General features: G+C 51.7%; 13 protein-coding genes across 13 annotated transcripts; 7 read left to right on the top strand and 6 right to left on the bottom strand.

The window, feature by feature from the left end:
- Positions 1-484: 484 nt before the first annotated feature.
- Positions 485-1,910, bottom strand: JCM6883_006643 (uncharacterized protein; the record flags this gene model as incomplete). Its single annotated transcript, XM_076629664.1, has 2 exons — positions 485-1,790; positions 1,852-1,910. The coding sequence occupies 2 exons, from the start codon at positions 1,908-1,910 to the stop codon at positions 485-487; spliced, it is 1,365 nt and encodes a 454-aa protein (XP_076490291.1).
- Positions 1,911-2,241: 331 nt separating this feature from the next.
- On the bottom strand, positions 2,242-4,510 carry SNF4 (AMP-activated serine/threonine-protein kinase regulatory subunit SNF4; the record flags this gene model as incomplete). The annotated part of the gene is made up of 7 exons (XM_076629665.1): positions 2,242-2,507; positions 2,574-2,883; positions 2,947-3,546; positions 3,611-3,810; positions 3,882-4,043; positions 4,113-4,174; positions 4,239-4,510. 7 exons carry the CDS (start codon positions 4,508-4,510, stop codon positions 2,242-2,244), a joined length of 1,872 nt encoding a protein of 623 aa, XP_076490292.1.
- A 319-nt stretch (positions 4,511-4,829) lies between these two features.
- On the bottom strand, positions 4,830-8,745 carry JCM6883_006645 (uncharacterized protein; the record flags this gene model as incomplete). The annotated part of the gene is made up of 5 exons (XM_076629666.1): positions 4,830-5,672; positions 5,742-6,156; positions 6,220-7,109; positions 7,178-8,530; positions 8,662-8,745. 5 exons carry the CDS (start codon positions 8,743-8,745, stop codon positions 4,830-4,832), a joined length of 3,585 nt encoding a protein of 1,194 aa, XP_076490293.1.
- A 253-nt stretch (positions 8,746-8,998) lies between these two features.
- JCM6883_006646 (uncharacterized protein) lies at positions 8,999-10,336 on the top strand (the record flags this gene model as incomplete). Its single annotated transcript, XM_076629667.1, has 3 exons — positions 8,999-9,067; positions 9,137-9,295; positions 9,362-10,336. The coding sequence occupies 3 exons, from the start codon at positions 8,999-9,001 to the stop codon at positions 10,334-10,336; spliced, it is 1,203 nt and encodes a 400-aa protein (XP_076490294.1).
- An 805-nt stretch (positions 10,337-11,141) lies between these two features.
- Positions 11,142-12,386, top strand: BMT6 (25S rRNA (uracil2843-N3)-methyltransferase; the record flags this gene model as incomplete). Its single annotated transcript, XM_076629668.1, has 2 exons — positions 11,142-11,179; positions 11,240-12,386. 2 exons carry the CDS (start codon positions 11,142-11,144, stop codon positions 12,384-12,386), a joined length of 1,185 nt encoding a protein of 394 aa, XP_076490295.1.
- Positions 12,387-12,563: 177 nt separating this feature from the next.
- JCM6883_006648 (uncharacterized protein) lies at positions 12,564-15,298 on the bottom strand (the record flags this gene model as incomplete). The annotated part of the gene is made up of 9 exons (XM_076629669.1): positions 12,564-12,784; positions 12,850-13,066; positions 13,126-13,224; positions 13,284-13,461; positions 13,530-13,744; positions 13,817-13,907; positions 13,977-14,126; positions 14,220-14,292; positions 14,362-15,298. 9 exons carry the CDS (start codon positions 15,296-15,298, stop codon positions 12,564-12,566), a joined length of 2,181 nt encoding a protein of 726 aa, XP_076490296.1.
- A 358-nt stretch (positions 15,299-15,656) lies between these two features.
- JCM6883_006649 (uncharacterized protein) lies at positions 15,657-17,169 on the top strand (the record flags this gene model as incomplete). The annotated part of the gene is made up of 2 exons (XM_076629670.1): positions 15,657-15,869; positions 15,940-17,169. 2 exons carry the CDS (start codon positions 15,657-15,659, stop codon positions 17,167-17,169), a joined length of 1,443 nt encoding a protein of 480 aa, XP_076490297.1.
- A 331-nt stretch (positions 17,170-17,500) lies between these two features.
- JCM6883_006650 (uncharacterized protein) lies at positions 17,501-18,846 on the top strand (the record flags this gene model as incomplete). The annotated part of the gene is made up of 7 exons (XM_076629671.1): positions 17,501-17,528; positions 17,602-17,670; positions 17,750-17,865; positions 17,932-18,016; positions 18,085-18,093; positions 18,163-18,422; positions 18,541-18,846. The coding sequence occupies 7 exons, from the start codon at positions 17,501-17,503 to the stop codon at positions 18,844-18,846; spliced, it is 873 nt and encodes a 290-aa protein (XP_076490298.1).
- A 1,133-nt stretch (positions 18,847-19,979) lies between these two features.
- Positions 19,980-20,847, top strand: JCM6883_006651 (uncharacterized protein; the record flags this gene model as incomplete). The annotated part of the gene is made up of 5 exons (XM_076629672.1): positions 19,980-20,231; positions 20,306-20,321; positions 20,396-20,491; positions 20,575-20,698; positions 20,775-20,847. 5 exons carry the CDS (start codon positions 19,980-19,982, stop codon positions 20,845-20,847), a joined length of 561 nt encoding a protein of 186 aa, XP_076490299.1.
- A 181-nt stretch (positions 20,848-21,028) lies between these two features.
- Positions 21,029-23,671, bottom strand: JCM6883_006652 (ferric reductase family protein; the record flags this gene model as incomplete). Its single annotated transcript, XM_076629673.1, has 5 exons — positions 21,029-21,121; positions 21,195-21,859; positions 21,920-22,850; positions 22,915-23,534; positions 23,614-23,671. 5 exons carry the CDS (start codon positions 23,669-23,671, stop codon positions 21,029-21,031), a joined length of 2,367 nt encoding a protein of 788 aa, XP_076490300.1.
- Positions 23,672-24,025: 354 nt separating this feature from the next.
- On the top strand, positions 24,026-24,773 carry JCM6883_006653 (copper transporter family protein; the record flags this gene model as incomplete). The annotated part of the gene is made up of 2 exons (XM_076629674.1): positions 24,026-24,150; positions 24,212-24,773. 2 exons carry the CDS (start codon positions 24,026-24,028, stop codon positions 24,771-24,773), a joined length of 687 nt encoding a protein of 228 aa, XP_076490301.1.
- Positions 24,774-25,374: 601 nt separating this feature from the next.
- JCM6883_006654 (dynactin subunit 5) lies at positions 25,375-26,229 on the top strand (the record flags this gene model as incomplete). The annotated part of the gene is made up of 4 exons (XM_076629675.1): positions 25,375-25,658; positions 25,772-25,886; positions 25,969-26,071; positions 26,141-26,229. 4 exons carry the CDS (start codon positions 25,375-25,377, stop codon positions 26,227-26,229), a joined length of 591 nt encoding a protein of 196 aa, XP_076490302.1.
- A 269-nt stretch (positions 26,230-26,498) lies between these two features.
- Positions 26,499-27,469, bottom strand: JCM6883_006655 (uncharacterized protein; the record flags this gene model as incomplete). The annotated part of the gene is made up of 5 exons (XM_076629676.1): positions 26,499-26,778; positions 26,851-26,918; positions 26,979-27,199; positions 27,275-27,312; positions 27,399-27,469. The coding sequence occupies 5 exons, from the start codon at positions 27,467-27,469 to the stop codon at positions 26,499-26,501; spliced, it is 678 nt and encodes a 225-aa protein (XP_076490303.1).
- Positions 27,470-27,633: the final 164 nt, after the last annotated feature.

Raw genomic sequence — 27,633 nt, forward strand, 5'->3', positions numbered from 1 at the left:
GGAAGCGTCTGGCTGTTTCGTAGGTCGGCCTAGCGGTATCTTTCGCTTGTCTAGGGCGTTCTGAGTCAAATTCTCGGGCCGGAGAGTCGGGGGGCGAGAGGCAGAAGCCCTAGAGCTTCGACTTCGTCGCTAATTTCGCAAGACGTCGCTCACTGCCAACTTTCTGTCTTGGATCAGTAGCTCGACATTCTATGCCAATATCTCGCACGAAGAGAGACAAGAAGAACGAAAATGCGACCGTCTGCAATTCTGCGCAGGGGCTCGGCACATGAGCTACTCGACGCTGGAGTCGTTTCTTTGTTAGCAGCTCGACAACTTGAATCTACTTTAGCATTGAGACAATCGAGTCTCCCGACGAGAGTTTAAGGATTTGACAGACAGTACGAATGATTCGATTTCGAAAACTTTTTCTACCTCTTTTTGGCTTCTTCGCCTTTTCCTCCTGTTTGAGCTCCAAATCGTAATCCTACTACCACCCTAACCGTCACCATTCTTCTTCCCCGTCCGGATCTAACGCTTCTCGCACCCCAAACCTCTCCCCTTGATTCGTTGCCAAGTTAACCTCGATTCCTAATTCCTCGCAATCCTCTCTCACTAATTCTCTCGTCAACTCCATGAATTCGTGCGTGATTCGATCTAGATTGCTCGTATGACCTGGAGGAAGAATCCTCAACAGTTTGAGCTCGGGACAAGGCGGGAAATCGTATCGAGGAATCAACAGCTTTCGATCGACGCCTCCTCCTCCTCCTAAGATCGAAGAACTGATCGAGAATGTTCTGAGAGTAGGAGGTAAGCGATCAAGAATCGGATGAGTAGATACATCGAGAGCGAGGTCTGAACAATTGAACGAAATCGAGAGGTTTTCGAGTTTGGGACACGATTGGATCGAACCTAACAACATTGTGATCCTCCACGAGATGATATCTGTCCATTCGTCTCGGTTTCCTAACCCGTTCTGGTCCGTTGCGAAGTCATCTTCGTCTCCCGATTCCGGTGCGTCTTGAACGTCAAGTCGAACGGTTTTCAGATTGGGAAACATCGAGAGATGGGGCTCTCGGTACAGGTATAACGAGATGGTGGTGAGAGATTCGTGTGATGAAGATGACAAAGTTTCGAGGGCGCCTTGTCGGCCTAACGAGAGAAACGTGAGAGAGCGAAGTTTGAATTTTGGAACGAGTTGTGGACTGATTCCCCTTCCCCTCAGTGTCAAGCTTTCGAGTTCGGACAGCGAGGTACAGATCCGAGTGACCGATGAAGTCGACAACACGACGTAGGGGAGTTCGAGTGTTACCAGTTGTCGACAATTTCTCGCAACGATCCCACAAAACTCGTCGATGATCCCCCCCGAAATCAGTCGATGATCTTCCCAGCTCGTGAACAACCGTTGTAGATTCGTTAAATTTGAGAGGACGTAAGCGAATTGTAAAAGCTCGCTCCTTCTCGGGTTCCCGATCGTGATTCTCAGACTCCTAACCGCTTCGGCGCGACGATCCTCCTCGACGAGGGTTCTGACAAGTTTAGCGTGAGAAGACCTAACAGCGTTGTAGTCGAAAGTCAAGGGGAGATAGAGGTGACGATAGAGCACAGTGCGAGCGATTTCGGAGATTCTTCGGTTAACGAGACAGAGATTGAGGAGGGCCGCTCTCCAAGGAGTCGAAGGGGAAGCAGGGTAAGCGCGAAGGATCTTGAGGACGAGTTCAGGGGGAAGGGAGAGGAGGGAGGGAGGTGGTTTTGGGTAGGGACTTGGAGAAAGAGGGGAAAGCGAGGTTCGACTAGTCGCCGAAAGGAAGCTGTCGAAATGCCAAGTACGTCAGCATTAGATGGCAGAGCGAGCTACTGAGCACAACGTACCTCTCCTGAGCTCCTACGAGGCTTGATTGCTCGAATTGATGGAGGAAACTTTGATCCATTGACTGATGAGCGACCAAGTTCAGAGAATGCAAGGGGCGTAGGTAGTCGACCTGAAATAGTATAGCGTCCTGCACAAACGAGAAAGTCGGACCGAGTGAGTGGGAGACGAAGTAAGGGAAAGGGGGACGAAGACAGCGAGAGGAGGAAGCGTTCGAGACCCGCGGAGTGCATCGGAGTTTGAACTCGAGTTGTAACGAAGAGGCGAGTCAATGAAGCGAAAGAGAGATAAAAGAACAACAAGGTCATTGAAGAGGCACATAAACGAGAGAGGAAAAGTAATACGGGAATAGTCTATCGACTGTACAAAAAGAGAAAGACTCATCGAGTCGCCTATGGTATAGCTTGACCTTCAATAACATCTTCTAACCCTCCTTCGTTCGGTCCCGGTACGCTCTGACTCGGTTGAGCGACGAGAGACGATCCCGGAACTCCTTCGATACTGAAACTTGAATCTACGGTAGCTTCGGATCCTCTCCTCGAACCCATTTTCGATCCGCCGGCGGAAGAAGCTGCATCGGTGAGATCGACGTCGGTTTCGAGTGCCGAGGATTGGTTGACGTGAGATGGATTCGAAACTCCTCTCAAACCGTGAACACCTGAAACAAGCAGAAGCTCATGGTCAGCGAGACAGTCACGTAGAAGGACCAGAGAAGACGACATACCTAGACCGGGTACTTCCATTCCTTTCAAATTTTCATGACCGACCAAAAACCTTAACATATCGCTCAAACTCAAGATCCCAACCAAACTTCCCTTCTTCCTCGCGGGTCTCCCGTCGACTCCAGCGGGGACGTCTTCAGGTTCGACGATGACGAAACGATGGCATCGACGTTCTCGGACGTAGGTCAAGACTGATGACAGAGTATCATTCGGAGTGCAAGTCATGACTCCGGTAAAGTCAGGTGAACGTTGATTGAACGCATCTTCAATCGTCGAGTCGAGTACTTGGTAAGCGTTTTGTCGAACGAGATCCTATCGATCGAAGGGGACGTGAGTTCTGACGCTTCTTCGTTCGAGAGCAATCGAGTCACTTACGACGATATCGACCGTTTCATACATGTTCAAAACGATTCCATCCTCATCGACAATCGGCACCGCACTGATGCCACGTTCCGAAAAGATATGAACGACATCAAACACGCTCGTCTTCATCGTCGCAGTCGAAAGGGGGAAGAATCGATCTGAAACTCCCATCGAAGACGAAGGATTCGGTTCAATCTGCGACTTGTCGCTGTCTTCTCGAGTTGGAGAGTCGGAGAGAGGGAATTCAGGTCGTCGAGCGGTGGTAGGGGTATCGGCTCCTGAATCTTCTTGCGGTCGATCGGAACTTGGCAGAGGGAGATCTGTCGTTATCCGTCTTCCTGATTCTGGTTGATCTTGTGAACTCGTTCGAGACCTTGTTCCGGAGGCTGAAGAAGTGGGATCGTCGGGAAGGGAATTGGGACCAGAGAGAACTCGTTCGGGAGATTTTGCGTCGGACAGAGGAGAAATAGGGGATAATGGTTCGGGAGAATTTGATTCCGGAGGCGATGAAGTCAAATTCGCTGGATGAGTCGGAGGTTCGTACCAAGCGGCGTAGGTACCGATTCCAAGCGACCCAATCGATTGATCTAATCTCGCACAATCGTGGGCGCACTGCGGGATGCGAGGAAGTCTTCAGTATCGACGTGTAAGAGAAACTGAGAAAGTCCGAACCCACGTTGATGGCAATGAATTTGAGCACTCGATACTGGGTCAAAACGCTGACGATCGTTTCTTTTCCAGTTTGATCGTCCTTGTCAACGAGGGGAAGTCGACGAGCGTGTGTCCGTACGAGGGCAGCGCAAGCATCGGAAAGAGGTTGATCGGGATGGACGGATATTGTCGGAGGAGGAGGAACGTCGATAGCTTGTTCAATTTCTAACGAAAGTTGACGAGAGTTAACGGGTCGGCTTCTCAGCTGAAATGATGAGGAAAGGAATGTTGCTCACTCCGTAGACTACCCAATTGGAACGCTTCGACTTCAGCAACGACATTGTCGTACTCGTTCGCGGTCAAATAGTAATATTGAATCAGGTGAACGACGTCGGCCAACGTAAACATTCCGGCGAATCTCTGTGTCGTCGAATCATACAGTGGAGCGGATACGACACCTAGTGTACGATACAATTGAGGGAATCAGCACTTTCCGTCCCCCCCACTCGCTTCGCCGAGAGACTGACCGTTCGTTACTAGCGCTTGTAAACTCTTCGTGATTGCCAACTTGTTGTCCAACACGATCAACCTGTTTGCGGAACATCCTGCTTCAGTCCACATCAACGGGTAGAGAGAGAGAGGAGGGAACTGACCTGAAACTCTCTGGCAAGATGTCATAACAACTCTTACTCCCTAGGAACGATCTGATCCCATCCAATGCCCTTCTCGTTCTATCCGATAGTCCACTCGCAGGTACTCTTCGCCTACTACTTCCGCCGCCGAAGACGTGAGGAGTTCCTGGTTTATTGATGAGCGAAGTCGAGACGGAAGTCGAGGGAGAAGGATTCGTCGTTCCCGGTTGGGACGGTAAGGGTGTGGTCGGATGTGAATTCATGGGAGAGTTGTACGATGATGGGATGTCCATCTTGGAAGGAGATGGTCGACGAAAGATGGGGGGGAACAGATCAAGGAGGGGAGGTCGAGTAGATTCACTGAGCGAGCGGAGGGAGTTGCGGCTATAGCCGAGTGAGGTTCTATCGAGGTGTCGAGCTGGTTATGTGAGCGAGTCGAGATGGGTGAAGAAGCAAAACAGCGTCGACGTCGGTGCTCCGCCAACTGCAACTTCCGCGCATAATATCTTCGACGCCTTCGACGTGTAACGATTCAGAGTGTCACAACAACAATAATCTGTGCGTTGTTCCCAGTTCGTTGAAAATGCTACGACACAAAAACAAAAAGCTAAATTAAACCTCGTTTTCCGTTCCTCCCGCCTCTCCGTTCCCGACAGCTGCGTTGGAGGAGTTGAGGGGACCAACACGATGAGAGTGTTCACGATCTCCAGCTTTCCCAGCGACGGCAGACCAAACCGAACTCGCAAACTTGCTCCCGTACGATTCCTTGCGTTTTCTTTTTCCCTCTTCGAGCTTGAGTTTAACCCCATCGACAGCCTGGTCCATGGTCGAAACCTTCGAGGTAGTACTATCGGTGTCACGTAGAGCCGCTTTAGGTGGAGGTTTCTCGCGTCCTGTTCCGTTCGAGCGATTCGGACCGGGTTTTGTACTCGATTTCGAATCTTTTGACGACGATCTCTTCGACTTGGTCGAGGTCGCAGGGGCAGGGGAGGACGACGATAGCGATGAGGAGGTCGGAGAGTCAGCCCGGTTTGGTCGAACTGTCGAGGCGGCCGAAGCGAGCGAGGAAGAACGAGATCTCGTTGAGACGGAGGAAGAAAGGACATCGTCATGTGGACGAGGAGGGAGAGAGTCGATAGAAATCTCGGGTGTCGTCGAAGGCTCAGAGGTTGATTCCGTAGATCCTGAAGAAGTGCTCGATTCCCCTTCTTGAGCGTCTCCCTGATTGATTCGATATCCTTCTCGTTCTTCCCCTCGATCCCGTCTCGCTGTGTCAAGATCCGTTTCTCCCTCCTCCTCCTCCTCCTCCTGCGTTGCAAAGACGCCTTCGGGTCGGAGAGAAGCCTTTGCGTATTCGTCACTCCATTCACCATAAGATAAGCTCAGTACGAGAGTTTTCAGGTTCGGTAAAGTGTTTCTCAAATCGAGTACCGTCAAATTCTGACTATACATGAGCTGTGGCCATTCGAGAGTGTGAGTCGATTGATACGAAGCTATACGGACTGACTCAATCGAAAAACTCACTTGTTCGATGTTCTTGTTGAGTAAGAAAACTCCGTAATCGAATCGGTATTGATCGACTCCTTTCCCGTATAAAGGAAACGCTCGAGGTCCTTTCATCATACTAATCTCGTCTTTGACGACGCTTCGACTTCCCCTCCAAACGATCGGGTAACAGAGAGGGACGCCGAGATACGCCGCGAGCGTGAGGGTGAGTTGGGCAGCGTGGCCGAGAGCAGATGAGAGAAGATCGTCCGAGTAGGAGGGAGGATAGGTCGAGTTCGGGAGAGGGAGGGAAAGGATTGAGAACAGGAGAGGAGGCGGAGAAGGATTTGAAGGTGAGGGAAGAACGGGTTCGATCGGAAAGAGGTGCGAGAGGAGAGTGACGACGTAAGTCCGTCGCGACGAGATCGAAGCTTGTAGAGACGAGATTGTTCTCCTGCCGGTACTCGAAAAGTCAGCCTGGATTTCGGGACAGAGCCACCAAGAAGTCATAACTTACTGAGTGCCATCGAGACTGCCGTTCAGATCCGTCAAAGCCTCCCGATTCTTCTCGTCCATCCACCGAGCCCTGTCGAGTCTGTCTCTTCTCAGCCGCAGAGCTTCCTTCCGTTTTTTCAGTTTTCTCTCCAGATCGCCCACCTCATCCTCAACAGCTTCCTTCACTCCCTTCAAGTCTCCGATTCGATCTTCTCTCTCCTCCTTCTCCCTCTCCAGCTCTATGACTTCTCCCTCTCGAACTTGTTTCCTCAGCCTCTCCTCGATCTGTCTCCTCTCATTTCTCACTCCATCCAGCTCTCTTTCCCCAACCCACAACCTCTCCACCACACCCTCTTTCGCCAACTCGACCATCCTAGTCTCCCTTCGACTCCTCTCGAGCAATTCGATCTTCCTCCTCTTCTCTTCCTCCACTCTCACTCGTTCCCTCCACAAACTATTCGCTCTCCGTCTCCCTCTCGCCCTCGTAAGCGTCGATCGTAACGTACCTGACCTTGCTCGAGTGCCGGCGGCGGAGGCAGAGACTCCAGGATCTGAAACGTTCCCACTTCCTGCTCCTCCGAATCCTCCATCAGAATCTGACTCTTCCCCTTCAGAGGAAGAACAATTGCATTCGTCCAGGTTTCCCTCATCGTCTGATAGACTCGGTCTCAAGAGCCGGAGGTTCCGACGAAGTAACGCAGAAGAAGAGGAGGAGGAGGAAGTGTTTGATCGATGTTGAGCCAAGAGGACGTCGAGGGGTGCGGTGAAGTATTCGAGATCGTTTGGGGAGATTGTGGTGGTGGAGGATCCGAGAGAGGGTAGGTTGGAAGGAGGGGAGAAGGAGAACGGGGAAGAAGGTGGACGGAGAGTGAAGAGGAGAGTGTTTGGTGGGAGAGAGGGAAACGCGGCGGGCTAAAGAGAGAGCAACGACGAACGATTGAGCGGGAAATTTGCGAGAAGGGAGAAGGGAGAACACTCACGTTTCGTCCAAGACTGACTAGATTCGATAGGTCGACATCCCATTCTGTCAGAACTTTCCATCCTGCTCCCTCTTCGCCGTCTTCCTCTGATTCTTTCGGTTCCGCTACCTCTCTCCCTTTTCCCTTTCCCTTATCCGGCTTTTGCTTCGAGTCCCGATCTCGATCTCCTGGCCTCTGCCGCGCGAACACTCGTATCCTGATTCTGCTCTCTCTCATTCCTTCCCACGAATAAATCGTATCATCGTCCGGAAACATGAACCCCTCATCTTTCTCCGCCTCATTCGGTATCGGTATCAGAAAGTCCGATTGATCGATCTGAAAACAAGGATTAATCTCCTCCTTTGCCGGTTTCGAGACGAAAAAAGGCGGTAATCGTTCCTCCTCCTCCTTCGTTTTCTGGTTCGAGATTCCGCTCGGAAGGGTCGATACGAAGCTTGACGAGACGGTTCGTCTTCTTGCGAGTCCTTTCCGAAGGGATGAAACAGAACTCGACGAATCACTTCTCTTGATGATTTTCCCTGGTCTACCATTCGAAGGTCCGGCCTCGGCTGAAGCTCCAACGATCGTATTCCCTCTTCTCCTTCCCATCTTCACTTCCTCCGACCCAGGCCCTGGCTCCTTCTTCGGCGTCGGTACCAATTCAATCGAGATGAAACTATCGACCAATCTCCTTTTCAACGCCTCCATCCTTCTCTTCTCTTCCCTCGCCGCGAACTGTGACGAGGAGGGGACTCTCGGAGTCGTCGTACGTGCTGGAGGGTTCGAAGGAAGTTTAGGAGCTTGTCGAATCGTCGAATTCGAACCGTTCGTTCCGTTCGAATTTAGGGATGCTCGAGAAGCTGATCGGGCGCGGAAGGTGGTCGTTGAGGTGGAGAGCTCTTCTGAGGGGGACGAAAAGGGAAAGGGGAAGGAATTCGAGGTGGAGGTGGACGTTGAGGCGAGGAGAGGCGGTTGAGGAGATTGAGCAGCAGTCGAAGGAAGAGAATCGTCCTCCCCTTCACCATCGGCTTCTTCCCCTTCTTCTTTGATCTTCTGTGTCCGTGAGAGTAATGTCCCCGCAGAACTAGATCTCCTCGGTCTCGTTCTCGGCAATCGACCTCCCGAGTCCAAAACCAATTCTCTCCCTTCTCTGTCTTCCCGCTCCCCTGACAGAACGCTATTCCAAGACGCGCTACTCGATGCTCTCGTTCTCGTCTTTTTGCCCTTGTCGACGCTTGTAGGAACGAGTGAGTGGTCGGAGGTATGATCGGATAAAGTTGGGGGAAAGGTTGAAGGTTGAGTGAAGAGGGAGTCGAGAGTCGGGTCGAGGGAGAGGTTACGGATCGTTATTGAATGTAGGTGTCGAACTCGACGCTGTTTGCGTGCAGGGGAGCAAGGGAGAGGAGGAAAGAGAGTAAGGTGGGGGAGAGGAATCAAAACGTAGGTTTGGGCAGGTTTAGCGAGCGGAACTTGTAGGCGACAGTTGGAGGATAGTATGGACGCACCTGATCCCGTTCTAGCGAGTCATCCTGGGCCGAGGAGGGGGGGAACCATGCACTCGAAGATGAATCACTTCGAGTGAGCACCATCGACTGATCTGACTCTCTTGAGGTTGGGCCGTATCTTCTGAGCTTCTGCGCTATCTGTATAAGCTGGAATGAGTCGAAGTCGAATGTCGCAGGAGGGAGAAACGCAACGAGAAACGATCGTGACGGGCTTTCTCCGTTTACTATCTTCATCTCACTCCTGAAGCCGCCGAACCGACCAGAGAAGTCAAGTAGATCAACGACAGCAGCTGCCCGCTGACAGAAGATCATTTACGGCGCTCCATCTCGTCAAATCATGTCTGGTTCAACTTCCGCCAATTCAACCTCTCAACAAGTCCGTGGAGCGCTAGAGGCTTCTTACAAGGTCAGTGAGATGGCCGTTAGCCAGGTGTAATCGAGCCGGGCTAATTATCGTCAAACTCGTCTGTCACAGTCGACTCGTCTTGAACTGTCCCGGATTCTAGCATTCAAAGCCCATTTGCAACAGCACGGCGCTGCGCAATATGGGAGAGTCCCACAGAGTATGGTCACCGCTTTGAAAGGTGAGATGGACAAGTTCGATACGATTTGCCTAGAGCTCGAGAAACGAGTTGCATGTTCACTTTCACTTTCTGTCCTGCTCTCTCGCAATGTGCTGATACATTTGCAACCATGACAGCTGAGAGCAATCGCTACCCTCGAACGAGATGCCAAGAAAGCTTCCAACCCGCTTCCCGACTCCACAAAGCCCGAACAAAGCGATCCAATTCTCCCTTCCTCCGAACCTGCTTCATCCGCTCTACCCACGACTATCACCTCTGAATCGCAAACAACCGGTCCAGAAACAATTGTCCTCGATGATGATCCTTTACCGACAGCACCTCGCGGTGTCGACCAATCCATGCAAATCGATCTTACTCTTTCCCCAACTCCGCCTCCTCCTCATCTTCCTGCTGCGGCCTCCGAACCCGTCCCTTTCGCTCTCCCCACATCTTCCTCCTCCGCCTCACTTGCGTCAGCCTCGACCTCAAACGCTCCTCTAGCGAGTCAGCCTCTCGTCAATTCGAATGCGACGACAGCGCCTCCGCCTTCGGACGATCTCAATGCCCTCCTCAGTTCCCTAAACATGCCTCCTTTCGATCCGAACGCGTTCTTGAACTCGTCTACCGCAGCAGGAGGAGGAGGAGCTTCCTCGACGGGGTTGAGCGCGGACGCTCTTGCCGCTTTACTCGGAACCGATACGACCGCAATGCCAGCTCCTTCGACGAACGCTCCTGCTACAGGAGGAGCAGGAGGAGGACAGGATATCAATCTAACAGGCTTCGATTTCTCCTCGATTAGTGGACTCAATACTTCAATTCCCAGCACCTCGAATCCACCCGCACCGCCAATAGCTCCAACTCCAGGTTTCACGGGAGTAGGAGGCACAGGAATGAATTTCGATTTCTCCTCGCTCGGAGGACTCGGAGGAGGGAACGGAGCAGGTTTGAGTGATTTCGTGGATTACTCGGCGTTAGGTAGCGGTAGCGGTACGGGGAACGAATTCGATTTGGCTGGGTTGGGATTACCACCTGCGTCAGGAGGAGGAGGAATGGGGGGTGGAGAGATGACGGAGGAACAGTTGCAGGAATTGTTGAAGAATTTGGGAGGTTGAGCGAAGAGCGAAGGGAATTGAGGGATAGCAGACAGAGGTTCACTCAGTTGAGTTGGTTCAGGTTCTACCATCCTAGGAATGGGTAGGTGAAAGGCGATCAACTCATCTTGTTCATTACATGCAGGTTCGTCGTCGAATGAATAATCTCTTCCCGCCCTTTCGCTTCTTTCCAAAACCGATTCAGCAACCTTTTCGAGCCTCCCGCCTACACCTGTCGATCAATCGCCATATGTACCTACTACTCTGCGCAAAAGTGTGAGGAGCAGAGGCGCGGAAAATTCAGAGAATGGACCCAAGTCGTGGTCGATGCGTGTTTGCGGTGATCAGCGAGAGGAGGAAGGAGACGAGGGTATCGGACAGGAAGCTGAAGGGAACGGTGCGCTATACAACTAGGCGGACTCACGGAGCGCACGGAAACCTGTCTGGAACGAGGAAACCTGAAAGGAGGAAAAATTAGCCCTTGACCTCTTCCTCGATCGTTGGGCTGGGTCTTCTCGAGAGTCAAGGACACTGTACATCGGTACCACGTCATGCACTCGACAAATGGTCCAGGGCCAGGCTTCATTGCGTGCATGGCCGCTTGTGAAGAAACTGAGAGGAATGAGCCGAGCGCGGTTTTTCGAGATATCCTCTTCCCGTTATTTCGCTCTGACGGTCGCCTTAGCGGTCATTTATGATTTGAGCTTCGGTCTATCCTCAACGGAACATTCGCGAAAGCAGAAGAGAACGCGAAAAACGTCCATCAACTTTTTGCAGCTCTACCCTTCACTTCACTTCAACACCTTCGACAGTGTAGCCAAGCAAGATGGTGCAGCTCAATAACACCTTCAAACAGCTAGCAGTGTACGTCTCAGGTCTTCCCGCGCCTTGTAACAGCCTTTTTTGACCTTCATCTCTTTTCAGCCGGGACGACTCTTCCACGCGATCGAAAGCCGGTCCAGCTGCCCGCACAAAACAAACGAGCACCTCCCTCTCGTCCACCGCCACAACCACGCTCTCTCACTCGACTACTACGCTCCTCGACTTGATCTCTCGATTAACCTCCCACCTTCGACGCTCGAATCAATTCACTCCGACTCTACAGCACGTCAAGTCTCTCTTATACAACAAAGAGTACCTAGCGGCGTTTGGGACGGAAAGTGAAGAAGGGGAGAAATGGAGAGAAATTTATTTCGCGAGATGGACTCCCGCAAGAGCGGTCCTGTACGAAAGAGCGTTCAGGGAACTTGAAGTTGGGAGGATATTGGGATGGGAAGAAGATGAGGATGTGACGGAGGAGAAAAGGCTCGCGGAAGAGAGGAGGAAAAGAGGAACGAATTCGGAGGTGAAAGAAGTTCAAACGGAAGGAGAGACGAAAGAAAAGGAGGTCATCATGATTGGATCAGGTGCAGGTGCGGAGCTACTCGCTTTAGGGTGCTTACTCGGAAGCGCCAAGGTGGAAGAGGGAACGACAAGACCGAAAATCAAGGTGAAAGCGATCGATCAAGGGAATTGGGGTGAATTGGTTCGCAAGATGGATGAAGGGATGAAAGAAGAGTGGACAACACTCTCAGAGAAAGGGATGGAGCTCGATTTCGTTCAAGGAGATCTCCTCGCCGCTTACTCCGTCACGCCTTCCGAATCTACTTCGTCTCCCCTACCTCCTCTCGATCTCGACCTTTCTTCTCCCAAACTCAGCTTGGTGACGATCTTGTTCACGATCACGGAACTTCTCCTTCAATCCCGCTTGTCGACTCTTCGGTTCCTCTCGACTCTCACTGCTTCCGCCCCGAAAGGCCTACATCTCTTGATCATTGAATCCGCTTCCCTCGCTCTCATTCCCATCGGTACAAGTGGTCGAACCTATCCGCTCGGACAGTTGCTCGATCATGCGCTTTGTGGAGGTGGAGGAGGTCAATGGGAAATCGTCAAAAGTGAAGAGGCGAAATGGTTTAGGATGCCGGAAGGAGCCGAGGACGTCTATAATCGAGACATTGAAGAGAACGGAAAGGGGATCAAAGTCAAGTTGGAGAATTCTCGAGTCGTCCTGAGGTTGTACAGGAAATTGTGATCGTCTCGCAAGTTTTGGGATTTTGTAGAGTCGGTTTTGTTGTTAATTCTTATCGCATGGCTTCCATCGGATCGCGCATCATAACGGAAGAGAGTCAAAGTGCACGGTAGTAAGATGACAAGGTCGAGAATGCGGAAATATGCAAACCCAGAATCCGACAAAAACGTAAAAAGAAATCTAATATCCTACACTCCCACTTCTACCGCTCATCTGTGAGCTGTAACTATTCCCTCGTTCCGTCATCGACGTTATCGAGCTGTTGTGGTTGTTCCCACTCGAAGAGTCGCTCGAAGTGACACTCGAAATGGAGAGTTCAGATTGTCTCCTCAGGGATGAGGGCGACATGGATGCTCGATCTGAGGCAGCCTTGAATTCTGCGTTCGCAAACGCGATTTTGTCTGCAAGAAATCGATGAAGATCGTCAGACTATGTTGGAGACGACATTCCTCGTCGATTGACTTACATTTGACCAACTCGTCCTCCAATTCTTCCCGTTCCAACCTCGCTCTCACAACTTGTTTCACCAGTTCACAATGTTCGAGATTGATCTGACTCAAGCTCGACTCGAGTTGACGAACTTGCAAGCTGAGTTGGAGATTCGCTTTTCTCAATGCGTCAAGTTCTGCCGTGTGAGCCGTTTGGGCAGCGAGAAGTGTAGACCATTCTTCTCCGAATTGATCCTGTCAAATCGAAGCGAATGAGCTCCTGACCCTTGTGTGAGAGAAGGAGAAACACGTACGAGCATCATAGGAGTGATTCGAACTTGCAGAGCTTCTCGGACAAAGTCTCGCACTCGATAGAGCGCATCTGGGTTCTTCTCCTTCTCTTCCCTCGTCGGCTACAGGTCGCAGATCCTTGTCAGTCACGTCGAGAGAAACCATAGAAAAAGATCCTCACAGCGTAAACCTCGAACAACCCATTCTTGAGGAATTCGATCAAATCCTCAAACTCCAGCTTCAATAAGACGTCCTCATTTCGCTTGATCAACGCGATCGCGAACCTGAAGATTGCTTCTACTCCCTCAGCGAACACCAAATCGAACACTGCTGAAACCAATTCGAGCGGGAAACGATATCTGTGAAGTCCCAAGTCCGACCAATTCAGCCTTCAACGCTGGTCGAATGGAGCGAACTGGAGACTCACCCAAATAGCGTCAAGAACCATTGAGAAGCATACATACTACTCTTGACCCCTTGTCTCAGCATGTGTAAGAAGACTCCCGGTAGTAACTCTTCGACTAATCGATCGAATTGGAATAACCGGAGTTGGAGACCGGGCATGTTTGGAGTGTAGTGAGATCGGAGGTCGTAGGACTTCATCAGTCGGACTAAAACGCAGAAGGTCTCCTCGTCTGGCATCTGGACACGAGAAGCGCGAGGAGCTTAGTGTGTGATCACTTCGAAGTCGAGACTGGAAGCATTAGAACGTACGTTGAGCAGTAGAGGTCCGACGATGAACTGTAGACCTTGAGTGTATCCGACCTCCTCATCGTATAGCGAGTAAGCTTTCACGACATTGAAACTACACAACGACAGACATCAGCGCTATCCACCTGGAGTCTATCGCCGGGGAGCAGCCTTGACAGCTTACAGGTTCTCTTGACCGACTCCAGCTTCGTCCATGAAGTATTCGTGTTTCGGGAACGTTCTTGACAAGTCCCTCGAAATAGACTTTTCGTGACTTGAAGTTTGCGCCAACAACTCCTGATAAACCATCTCGAGCGTCGGATCTTTCGCGGCTCTACATTTCGAGATTGTATACGTCAGCGTGTGCAGCGAGCAGCGAACGAAGGATTCCGAGAACTGGGGAGAGACGAGGAACGAATCAACGTACGCCATCAATTGCCAAGTCATTCCTCTCAGACTCTGCGGAATACCTCTTTGAATAGCTTTACTCAGTTCTCGCGCTGAACACGGCAGAATCGACCGAATTCGTCAGTTACCAACTTTGTCCGAAAGACAGAAGAGAGAATCACGCTGAGTCCTGGCAACTTCCTCGTAATCGCTCATAACCCTTCCCCAGAAATCCCAATCCACGACTTCTTCCTCTCCATCCTCGCCTACAGTCGGCGGTGCATTCTCAGATTGTTCCCTCACTCTCGCGAACGCCGCTTCGATCGCCTCTGACTTGAAATGAGTTGTTGTGGTTGGCGAGTTTGCTGTAGAAGACGACGTTGAAGCTTCTCCCGGAGTGTAGTCGAGAGTAGTGGAGATTCGAGAGGGGTTCGATAAAGTCGGTTCCGATAAGTTCACATCGACGAGTTTGCCGTTTGAACTTGGATTCGTTACGGGAGAAGGTGGTAGACCCATCGAGTTTCTCCATACTTGTTGCGTCAAACTTGGGCTGATGGGAACTGTTCCGGAAGGGGAGAAAGAGGATGAAGAAGCTGAAGGTTTCTTTTTCGGGGAGGGAGTTGAAGGGGTCGGGAAAGTCGGGGTATCAGGTTCAGAGGAGAGGGAGAATGGACGTTTGGGCTTTTCGTAGGTCGATGGCGAGGCGGCAGAAGGAATCGTCGTCGTTGTCGAAGAAAGGGGAGACAAAAGGTCGTTCGATTCCGCGGCCGTGGGAGAATCAATCGAGGCGGTCGATAGGCGGTTCGAGAGCGCAGATGAAGGGGATCTCGACCTCGTAGGAGTCGAAGGAGACTCTCGATTTGGATCCGTTTCGTGGCTGTGGGGGAGCGATTCTTTCTCCTCCTCTTCCGCTTGTTCGTTGTCTGAATTGGTCGCAGTCGAAGGTCCATCTGCATCCATGAAAGAATCGTCCTCCTCTGTCTCTGTTTCGGTGCCGGGGTCGCCGGTAGAGAAAGTGGGAGATGAAAGCGGAGGTTGTTGCTGAGCGTCGTCTACAGGAGCTGTGGATGCCGGGACGGTTGTCGTGAGCTTCGTAGGAGTGTTCTTACGCTTGCCCATTGTCAAAGCGGGAATGGAGGAGAGGTTGGCAGACGTAGAAAGGCTCGGGAAATGAATTGACTGTTTTCTCCTCTGTTTCATCAACGACCACGCTCGAAATCGCCTCGAACTCGCGTGGTACCGCAAAGAGAACAGTTTAGATATACTCAAGCAAGCGAGAACTGGACTGCGAACGAGTTCTGTGAGTTTCCGTTTCTCCATCAACAATGTCAAACACCGCAGCTCTGCTACAAGCGGAAGGCCTTAGTCACGCTGGTGGGGAACCGCAGCTCACGAAGCTCAAGACTGCTAACATCGTGATTTGCGTCTAACAAGCAGATCGAGAGGCTGACTCTTCTCCCGCTTCCCTAGGTCGAGAATGAGTCTATCAAAACTCCCAGTCGAACTCAAGCGAGTCGTCATCAAACATGCAGCTGAGGGCGATCGGAACTATGCATGTCGACACGAATCGGGACAGAAAAGCGGAAAGGAATCGAAAAAGTCGAAGCACACCTGGAGAGGCCGATCCATTCACGCTTTGTCGTTGGTGAACAAAGAATGGAGGTCGTTGACGGTCGAGCTACTCTTCACGGTACGTTGTCGCTCGCTTACATGCGAAGGAGTCGAGAACGTCGCCAATTGACGTTTAGAATCCTTTTCAGACCTTGCGTTCTTCGAAAGCCAAAGGACTCGTCTTCGACGGCTCCGTCAGAGGTACAGATCTCGGCGATACGGTCACGACACTCGTCATTGATGCACGCGAATCTCGCGAAACTCTCGCTAATCTGCTCTTCTACATCCTCCCGCTCTTTCCGAACATTCGCAACATTGCTACAAGCCATCGCATCGTTCTCGACAGACCTGAGCTTACCGCCCAACGCTTCGTCACACCTTCTGCCTCCTACGAGCGCTTAATCTGGAACGAGATTGAGAAATTGGCCCGGGACAAAGCTATCGCGTGGAGAGTTCACTTGGACGAGGGATGGAGATATGGACCGATCGTCTTTGCGAATCCACACACGCTACGCGCCCTTGAGATCGAGACCGGACCGACTCGACGGATCCCTCTTCTCGAAACTTCCGACAGCGAATTCACCCGCCTTCTTTCCACATGCACCTCTCTCGAGACGCTCAAAATGACGATGACGTACGACCCACCATACGACTCGGATGCACCTCGCGTTTGCGAACCGACGTTGTCCCTTCCCTTCGCTTCAAAGTCTACCCTTCGATCCCTCGATGTGACCATCAATGGTGAAAATCTCGACCGGTCTCTACTCCTCTTTGCCGCGAAGTTCTCGTCTCTTCGTTACCTACGTGTCGCTGGAGAAGATTTCGACGACCCCCATATCTTCGATCGCGTCAAACTCTCCGAATTGAAACATCTCGAGATCGCCAACATCGACGAACTTTCAGTCGCGACGGAGATCCTGACTCGGCTGTCGCTACCAAAGCTACTCCGTCTCGACGTCCAAGTACAGGCCACGAAGGAATTTATCCCTTCTTCTCGGCTAGTCACTCGTTTGACATTGCTCGACAACCTTTTCAGTGTTCTTGAATACTGTGCAGGACCCTCGTCGGCGTGTTACCTTCATCATTCGGTCGGTCACAGCCTGGTTGAACTCTACAACTATCCGGGCTCTCATTACTCCTGGGACGAAGGATCTTGGGCAGCTTCCCTCGTTGAGGCGAACCCTCCCCTTCAAGACGACGAAGCCTCGGAGGAGGAAGAGGAGGACGCCGTCGAATATCTCACTACGGCAATCAACGGATTAGCGGGTTGGACGAGAAGAGAAGCCGAAACCTTGAGGATGACGGACTGGGTAGGATTGAAAGACCTGTGGCAGCAACTGAGGGGAGTGAACGAGTTGAAAAAGTACAAGGAGGATTGAAGAGAGTTGGAAGAGAAGCGAATTGGACGAAGCGAGGTGGAAAAAGTGAATAGGGAAAACGGGAAGACGGAGGGATCTCTCAGGAAGTGAAGGCGAATCAAGTAGATGGATTCGACGATTGGAAGATGGAAATCGGATGCTTGGCTTGTCGGATTGTCAATAGTGACCTCGAGAAGCGACTCGCTAGTTCGTTCCCACTTTCCGGCTTCTGCTTCGCACGCTCGGATCGCTTTGGAAAGTGGGCTTGAGCGCTGTCATGCTCTGTGCGGTATCGTTCGTGTTGGCTTTCCTTCTCGCCTCTCCTTCTCCTCTCCTCCTCTCTTCGCAGAATATGGCCAACAACGGGCAATCTTCGCAAGGTAAGCAGCGTTCACTCTTTTGACCCTCGATTCGCTCTCAGACGCTGAAGCCGGTTTCCTTGTCCTGATCCAGTTCAGCAAATCAAGCACTCTCTCAAGGACTTCAGGGTGGAAGCAGCGAACGTGGTCGCGAAGGAAATCAGTGAGCTCGCGCACTTTCTCCGTCTTGCAACGATGGTTCCGCTGACTGTTCGTCGTGTAATCCTCTAATCTGCTTCTAGTCGCGGGCAAACCTGCTTCTCTCAACTATCAGCAAGTTCTGATTCACTACCGTAGCGTCGCAGTTAACCCAGCCTGGCGATCGGTCCTGCTTGCCGAAGAAGAGGAATTCAAAGAGGTGCGCATCCTTAGCCTGCTCGGCGAGACGTATCGTTCTCATCACAGCGTAGACCTCGTATGAAAGGACATCGACCGGCTTTCTCGAGACGCCAAAGATAGGCTGGAGGAAGCGTGTCGCAATTCGCAAGAAGAAACTTTTTGGAGTCATCGTGAGTTTGATTCCCTCATCTCAAATACGAGAGTTTCACCTCTGATTCCTTGATTGTTCGGATCACAGTCGCAGATTGTGAGCTACTTAGTGTCTCCCACTCGTCTCGTCCCGTCTGAATCCTGACTTCGAGTCCTCCTTTCACAGCGTGCGGCCGGTTCCTCAGAATTCTCGAAGGTCTTGAGCAATTGACTCCAGGGTTCACCAAGAGAGTATGGGACAACCGACAAGAGATCCTCAACATAATGCACGGCGAGCTAGAGGCACTGCTCTTTCACGACCGACTGCTCTCTAAACTCACAACTTCCTTCGTTCCTTGTTCAACAGATCCGATCAATGTCAACAAACTCGGTACAAATCTTTTCAAGAGTAAAGAGAATGATCTCGTGATCTTGTCCGTATTAGGGGTGTGTCGAACGTTCTTCGGTTCGTATTCTGATTTCTCTCGAATTTGAGCAGCTGTTCGTGTTGTTCCTTCTCTCTTTGCGTTCTTTGCGTGATGCTCACTGCGCTCGATGTTCATAGGCAAGAGCTCTCGGACTCCGAGCGATCGAGGAGTTCCTCGCCAATCCGACCCACATCGTCAAGTCGAACGAAGAGGAGAGAGAGGCTTCTTTCAGGCCCCTCGAGATTGTCACTCAGAGATTTGGGACCCTTCTCGGCGTTCAACAAGACGAGAACTCTCACATGTCGATCAACTGGGAGGGCAAACCCCGCCGTCGCAGCCCTTCCTCTCCCCTCAACGACAGGCCTCAACGACACTCCTTGACGAGCCCCCGTTCCCCTGACCCTCGATTCGTACCCCGCCGTCGTTCATATTCGCAGGTCTGAAGATGTCGTTGTCTTGTTCTGCTTTGAATGATTTCGTTTTTTTTTCGACTTTCAGTTGCAATCTCTTTCGCTTTCCCTCGAAGGTCCGCTGTCATCTCAGAAAGTGACATCAACCTATTCCACCAAACGTACCTGCGCGAGGAGGTAGAGAGCTTGTACTTCCGCAGACCGCTTCCTGGACGTTGTCTGCAGTTGCCGTTTTGATTCTGCACGCTCTCTTCCTGCTTGCGGCGTTGACTCGACGACCCGGCTTCTCGCGCAAAGTAGGCTTGAGCGCTGGAGCAGTCTCTCGATCAAGGGCGAGGTAAACGAACTGCGTCTCTTTCAAGGAGAATTCACAGATACAATTCGAACGGACACGTTTCCTTCACTTCCTCAAGGACCTCAACCGCATCAAATACGCCACCGAGTACGAGCCTACTGAGTCGACTGCAGTAGAGGATCGATGCTTGAAGGGAAGAGCTTTGAGGTTGAAAGAACCCGGGTCTGGGTGAAAAGAACGATCAAACGATGGAGGTTTCGCGGCGGTAAAGAGACCGACTGCGGAAGAAAGAGAGGTAGACGACTGTACCTTTGGTCCTAGCTCATATGCCTCGCTCCCTCTTTCGAACAATACAGCTGAAGAATCGGATCATTCAGGATTTTGTTATCGATCAGATTTTTAGACCTGCTCGTGAGCGTTGCCTCGGTTCCGAGTCTAAGTTTATTCGAATAGTAATCACGTCCGTCGGTTATCCCTTCCTCCTCGCGGTTGCTGGAGGGTAGGGGAGGAGGGGGAAGAGAGCTGATAGGGTCGCAACAGGCGAGATCGACAAGGGAAGAGCGCAGACTTCGAGAAGAGGTGTTGAGAAGCCGTAGTCATACTTCAGGGCTGGTTCGAGTGCTTGCGAGAGTTGTAGAGTGCGGTAAGCGTCTTCATCAAGATGGAAAGAAGCAGAGGCGATTCGATGAGTAGTGAGCCTCTTCGACCGTCGACAAAGGGTTGGCCCAGCTCCTATCGATGTTTGGTATAGTCCCAAGCGTTCATCCGAGACTGGCGATGAGTGATGGAGAGAAGCAGATCTCAAGAGTCGAGAGATTCTTTGAGTCTCTTTTCCTCCTCCACTTCACCCCGAACCAGTCCAACCAACACCATGTCATTCACTCGTGCTCTCCCTACCCTCCGTCAATCGACCCGCGCCCTCGCTCGACCCCTCTCCCTCAAATCCGTTCCCCACTCGTCCGCTCCTTCCATCCTCTTCCGCTCTTCCGTCTCGACAGTCCGACCTTTCTCGTCGACATTGGCCCAGTGGAGGTACTCTCCTGTCGCGGATGATCCGAAATGGAAGAAAGGGGAAGTCGTTACTTATGACGAATTGAAACCGATCACTCAATCGCCTGATAACGTGAGTCCGCTAGCTCATTTCGTATCGGGAGGTCAGTCACTGACTTCTAGAGCGGTATCCCATGAAACGAGTAGAAGATCCTCGTGATCGGTACGTCTTTTCCCTCGTTATTTCTTCTTTCTTCCCCTTCACATTGGCTCACCCGCTGCTCTCTTCCACCGCAGATGTTCGTGAACCGTCCGAGGTCGTACTCGGCAACATCCCTTCATCCGTCAACTTGCCTATGAGTACTTTCGAAAAAGCTCTCTCGATGGACGAAGGTGAGTCTCTTCTTCGCTCTTCAACGTCCTCTCAGCTACCCTACGTACGTCACTGACACGAAACCGTCTTCACGTGGTACTAGGTGATTTCACTCGAGTTCACGGTTTCCACAAGCCTACGAAACAACAACCCATGATCTTTTATTGTCGAGCTGGAATCAGGGGTAACACTGCTATGGATCTCGCCAAGAGGGCTGGATACAAGCTGTACGTCGCTACCCTATCGCAGGTACTGCAAGAGTACGAAAGGCTGATAGCTCATCTGCTTTACCACGTTCTACAGGGTCAGGAATTACGAGGGATCTTACCTCGATTGGGAGAAACATGAAGCTGGAGCCAACAACCAAGACGATTAAGATCGCCTCTTAAGAGTACGAGTCAAGAAGCCAAAGTCTGTACAGAATCGATAGTTGGTTTTCGCAAATGTAACGAGAAGTGCAATATCCCTTGAAGTCACAATTTCTCTCGGTTAGAAACGATCTGCTTCTCTCTCTCAAATGGAGGAGAGAACGACTGCAGTTTATTCTAGTTGTGCACTCAGATTCCGTATTGCTCTACATGCAAGTCGATTCCTCCAACTCTGACCTGTTTCGCGATCGGTATTCTCGCAACTGCGTTTCTCAGTTCACCCTGTCCAAGGTATCGGACGGAGTGAGCACGATAGATTCCGACAGCGAAAGCTGAGGGGAAGAGAGCGACTCACGGTCATTCGACTTGGTCCGCAAACGACGATCGACCATCCTCCGTTCCTAACCTTCAACGGCGTCGGAGCTTCCCTCACGCTGTTCTGAGTCACCGAAGGAGGATATCGAGTCGAACAACAACCTCGAGCTTCCTTTGACTCGGAAGAAGAACAACAACCTCCCGATTTCTTCTTTTCCTCTACCTCGATCTCCTGCCCTCCCACGGTTGACTTTGGTCGACAACAACAGCTCTTGCTCTTCCCGTTCTCCTCTTCAATGTCCTCCCCTCGTTTCTCGCTCTTTCCGCCAACAAATCCTTCCGAACCCGCTCCTCCTCCTCCTCTCGTATCGAACAATAATTCCGTCCCATTCCCGATCCCTCCACAACTGCCCACACATTCCTCCTCTTCGTTCGCACAAACTCCTTCGACGTTCGTCTCTCCGCATTTACAGACGGGGTAACAATGACTGCATGGGGAGAGGGTTCGGGAGAGCTGATCGTTGAGGAGGGAAGGGAGATGGGGACGGGAGAAGGAGAGAGCCGTGTGAGGTGGGAGAGGGAGCGAGGTTGATGAAACAGAGGAGGGAGAAGCGACGTGGATCTGGAGGGAGACAGAAAGAGGTGAAGAGGGGGGAATCGAGGAGAGTAAGGAGTTCAATCTCGGAAGGAACCACGAGACGTGGGCTACGCGAAGACGAATGTGAGTCTCTTCAAGCGGTTGAAAAGAGAGACGACAGTTCTTACCCTGTTCTCTGACGACCCAGGTGACTTCAACTTGACCTCGTTTCCCTTTCTTCAACCTCCTACCGACCAAATCCTCCAGTACTCCCATCACGAAACTCATTCCGCTTCCACCTGCGAACAAAGAGACAGTTTCTTTCTCTTCGAAGAGTTCGGGAGTCGAATAGGTTGAGAGGGTCGAAGCGTAAGGTCCGAAGAAGAGAGCGAGAACGTGAGTTCTCGTCGGGGCTTTGGGCGGGATCGTTCGCGTCGGAGACGTTGAGACCGATTCGTATGAGGTAGGAGATGAAGAAGCACGAGTGAATCGATATAGATCGTCGGTCCAGGTGCCTTTTCCGCAAGACTTCATGTAGAGTTCGATCCCTCGTTCGCCCTCTGGCTCATTCTTGCCGAGAATCGTTCCGCCTCCGGAGGTAGGCGAAGCCGTCGCGACCGAGAAGGGATGGGATTCGAAAGGTCTGATCGCAGCCTTGAGGGATCGATAAACATTCCTCACCCCTTTCCTGACTCCTCCTTTGACGAGCGCCTGTGAAGGAGCCGTTGGAGGAACGAAGAATAACCTCAAATCGATCGTCTGACCACCGATCCAACCCCCCTTGACTCCTTTCATCATGACTTTCGTCATTCCCCCTTCAAGCGGTTCAACCTCGACCCATCTAATCCTCATACTCGCGATCCTCCCTACAATATCAACCGCATAGATCCCAACGACGGACCAAGTGGCCCAACCTCTCGCATAGATCGTGTGTTGGTTCAGGAAGACGAGGAATCCGAGAATCGAGACGTAGTGGAGGGTGAAGAAGAGAGGGTAGGAGAATCGACGGAATCGGGGAAGGGAGGAGATGGTGATGAGGAGGAGGAAGGCGAATGCTCCGATTCCTCGACGTTCTTTTGAGCTTGAGAGGAATTCGTTCAGTCGTCCAGCTCGTGCCCACTAAATGCGAAGAGCCCCGTAGTCCATCAGTCTGTAGCTGAGATGAACGTAGAGACAAACTCACCTGTGCACTCCACAAACCGAAATGGCAAACGACCAACAATAAAATCGCTCTCCCAATCCAACGATGCAGAAAGTTCACGGCGATCCAACTTCTGCCCAACAACAAGCTTATCGCTCCATTCTTACTGCTCAGGACGAAGAGAGGCGGTATACAGGCGAGAGCGAGGAATCCGAACCGGTTCGGGTTTTCTGCGAGTTGGGATTCGGGGAAGAGAGTCACGAAGATGAAGAGGGGGATGAGGAGGAGGAAGAGGAAGTGACCAGTCGAGAGAGAGGAGTGATGTGAGGAGAATGGTAGCTTGAAGGCGGAACGGGTGAGTGAGCGGGAGAGAGCTAAGATTGCGAGGAAAGGTTTTCGAAAGGTTGAATGTTTCGGCTTGACAGAGGGTCTTGATGAAGGGGGAACGTCGTCGTCATGCAGCGAGTTGTATCCTTTCGTCATTGAATCGTCGTAAACTCCAAACAGGCCTTGCCATCTCCCGAACGATCGACCGAATCCACCTCGGAAAAAGAATTTCGCGATTGAAGGAACGGTGAAAACGAACACGACGGCAATTGTAGCGGTCCAGGCGATCGTCAGGTACTTCTGGTAGCGTGGATCGGTCTTGTAAGAATTGTAGACTGATTGCGAGAGGGCGAAGAGGGTAAGGAGGTGGGATTAGCTCGAGCCTCAAATGTATCGGAAGAGAAGTCGACGTACCGGTCCAACCAGTTCCACAAGGGATAGGAATCCCATGCGAGTCGAAACAGACAGACATGCCTCCTCCTTCCTCACTCTACTGCCGTTCTAAAGAGGTTCGTACCGATGCCGAAGTTGTCGAAGAATTTCGCTCTAGATGGCCCTGACTTGCTCCGGAATATGTAGCAGCACTGTAGTAAGCTACTGACGGGTCTGTGAGAGGGTCGTCGGGTCGCAGTGAAGTGGAGGAGGAAGAAAGTGGAGTTCATCTCTTTCGCTCCGTCACACCAGCTTAACTCGTCGAATACGCTCGAAAGTGCCTTCTGAGCACACGAGATATACCTGCACGCTCTCGGAACCCCTATAAGCTTCCTCGGACGTCCACTGCAACTCTCAATCGCCTCCACACGAGCTCCGACTGAAACCTCGAACGATGGATACTCTGAAGCATCTTTTACCTCGTCATGCTGGTCATGATGGAATGGATATGGGCGGAATGAACATGGGACAAAGCAATTCCACGAGCGTGATGATGATGTCTACCTATTTCACGACTTCGTTCGTTTTGCCTTGCCTTTCATCCCATTCATCGCGAGACTGACTCTTTCGATTCGCGTAGACTCGGTGCATCGAACCTCTGGTTCTCCTCTTGGACTCCAACCTCGCCCGGATCGACATTCGGGGCCTGTTTAGGCCTATTCTTCCTCGCAATTCTCTCTCGATTCCTCGCGGCGGTCAAGTCTTGCGCTGAAGTAGCCTGGGCAAGATCATTACGACAGCAATACCTCCTCTCCTCTCGTCCATCACCCTCCTCAGCCCCCGTCGACTCATCGAATGAAGCCAAAACTTCTTCTTCCTCTCCCCCTTCTCCCGATCTCGTCTCGACTCTCCCAGTCCTTCCTCCGACGACTACCTCGTCCGGCTCTCCCACCTCCTCGTCTCCTTCGAGTCAGCATCTCCCTCCCTTCACCCCTCCGTTCTACCTTTCAATCGATCTCCCCCGTTCAATTCTCTTCGCCCTTCAATCTTTCATCGCGTATCTACTCATGCTCGCCGTGATGAGCTATTCCGCGTGGTTCTTTATAGCGATTATGGTAGGGTTGACGGTAGGAGAACTCGCGTTTGGAAGATTTGTAGCGCTTTTACTTGGTGCAGGTCATCATGGAGCGGAACACCTTTAGATCACTGCCGCTTGTTGGAATTGATTTCACTATATTCGTACGCCATGCAGCTGAACGAGAGCTGAGATGATTCGCGGTCGAGTTGCGAGAGACCCGTTTGCGAAATCTGGCTCACTCCTGGTTTTCCTCTGGCTCATCACAGTGTCTCTCCCCTCTTCGAACCGCCAAATACAACCTCGTTAAGACCGCGCCATCGATCCAAGCGTAGTAGCAGCGACCTTCGATCAGCTTAGTTGGCTCCCCTCTCGACTTCGAAACTACATCTCTCTCGCGTCTCAACCCGATTGAACAGCCGCCTTCGCATCTAGTGAGTTCCGTAATCTCCCAAGAGGCCCTTGGGCTACCCGCCCAGCCACCCGTGACTCTGAACGCTGAGGAAGAGGGAGAAGATGGAAATGGGTTGAACGATCGATCCGCGACCTTATCGAGGGCAAGGACGGGTGCTGAGCGGCTTGGAGGCCATACAAAGTGGTTTTACAGAAGCTGAAAGAGTTTGCGTCTTCTCTCGGGAGATAACAGCTCGTTCCTCTCTCCGACTCTTCGCTGACCCCTCCCTCTCTTTCATCTCTTCTTCCTCCCATGTAGATACCCACCCGAGAGCATGTCCCGCTCAACCGGTTCCCGAGCCGCGCCCTCCCCCTACATCCAAACCGAAACGGGTAATATCGTATCCCGTCAAGCGTCGATTCACGGCTCTCAGAACATCGTCCTTTCGGGCAAATCGATCCTTTCCCCCAATTGTGTCTTGCGTGGAGACTTGAGGAGAACTGGAGCGAGTTCGAGCGCGAGTGGGGGAGGAGGAGGAACGGTAGTGATCGCGATGGGGAAGTATTGTTTCGTAGGAGAGTCTACGGTGTTGAGACCGTGTTACAAGACGTACAAAGGGTCAGTCTCTTCCCTCCTCTACGGATCTTCCCCTATGACGACTCTGGTCCGGTCGTCGCGAGGTGTTTGAGCTGATTCTTTCCTTTTCTGTCCCTCTCTTCCGCTCCGAGCAGAGTATTCTCCTACTACCCCATGAAGATTGGAGACTACGTCACAATAGGTTCTTCGTCGGTTGTCGAAGCAGCTTCAATAGGTACCGGTGTAGAAATCGGAAAGAACTGTATCATCGTAAGCACCGAGCCTTCTCTCACGCTTCTGTTCCGACTGGAAGCTATTCGCTGACTGAGCAATGACATTGGCGCGTGAGTAGGGTCCACTATCGATCCTGAAAGACTATTGCAAGATTCAAGATGGAGCAGTCGTCGGAGCCGGAACGATCGTCCCAAGTTTGACCGAATGGGCTGAATCTCCCGGTAAGCCAGATCAATCTACCCCTCGAGCATTCGCTCAGGTGACTCATGTTCCGGTTTGGGAAAGCGCAGCGAGACCCATCGGGCAACTACCTGAATCAACTCCGGAAATAGCTGAAGCGAAAGCGAAAGCATTCCACGCGGGATTCAAACCGGAATGAACGGCGGGCTCTCGAGGAGAGTTTCCCCGTCGTCAGGTGTCTTCAGGTAGAAGGGTGGACGAGTAAGAACGTAGTATCTTGTTGTTGTAAAGCAATCTTTTCGTACGCAGACTGATCGGGCCCGTTCATTTGAGGCTTCCACTCTGCCAGGACTGCTACTGCGATCGGGTTCTGTAAGGAGGGAGCGGTGATAGGTTTGATTGCGAAGGAGCAAGCGGAAGAGACACGATTGAAAGCAAAGGAGAGAAAGCTACGACCAACTCTTCGGTTTAGAGTGCAAGAGCGACAATTCCAACAACTCCCAAGAACCCACTAGCAGCAACTCCAATCTTCCCAGCTCCCGAAGTGCCCGAGGGAGAGGATCCATTAGATCCGCTCGCGGTTGGCGAAGGAGATCCGGAAGAAGTTGAAGATGCGTTGGAAGAGGACGAGGAGACCTTTTTCGCGTCTTGACACTCGGAAGTGACGTTCGAAGGGGTCGAGTAGTCGGAAACGAGGACGACGTCGGAACATTGGAACAGGGTACCGTCTCCTCCGTTGAATTCGACTCTGCAAGAGAGAATGGGTTGGTCAGTGTCACAAACGGCTTTTGCGAGTTTCAGGCGTGTTTGAGTAACTTACTGGATGGTAGCGGGAGTACCGTTGACGGCACCTAGGTTAAGAGATGCGACATCGACCGAGAGACAGTACTGCGATGAATCGATTCGGGTCAGTGCCGATGGGAAGCAGCATTCGAACAGCGAATTTACCTCTCCCTCGCTGTTGAGCGTCTCAAAGTTCTGCAAAAGCCCGTAAGACGTTCCATTCGAGAGTTTCGTGAATTGTTCGATCGAAGTAGGGTTCTCGTCGAACGAAATCAGGACGGCGACTTGAGCCGTGGGGTGGTGAGAATCGATGAGGATTGAACCTTGACCCGAGAGAGGGAAGGGAGTGCGAGAGGAGGAAGGAGAGTTGAATCCTCCGCAGAATTCTGGAGACAAAGGTTGTGCCATGCGGTGTTAGCGCAGACGTTACAAGAAAGACGGGATCAATAAGAGGTACTCACGAGGTTCGAGATCCTCATCGAAACCACGGGTTTGAGGGCTGTTGGGGAGGGGGAGAGAGGGAGAAAACATCAATTATCATTCTTGACATCCTCTCCTTTGTGATCGCGAGAGTCGGAAGCTTACTAGTCTAACGTGAAGTGGGCGAGTGCGACAGGAAGCGCAAAGAGCGAGAGAAGAGTAGCAGAGAATTTCATCTGCAATGAACGGACGAATCAGAAGCGAGGATGGAGAGAAGAAGGGTGGGTTGAATCAGTTCACTCTCCTGGCAGCTCTGTATGTGTTCTGAGGACTCACTTTGATATAGAGAGAGAGGAATCAGGCGGAGTGTTGAGAAAGTCGAGTGAGAGGAAGGAAGGAA

This window comes from Sporobolomyces salmoneus (assembly GCF_050403485.1).
Source record: "Sporobolomyces salmoneus JCM6883 DNA, S_salmoneus_JCM6883_v1_ctg6, whole genome shotgun sequence".
Lineage (NCBI taxonomy): Eukaryota > Fungi > Basidiomycota > Microbotryomycetes > Sporidiobolales > Sporidiobolaceae > Sporobolomyces > Sporobolomyces salmoneus.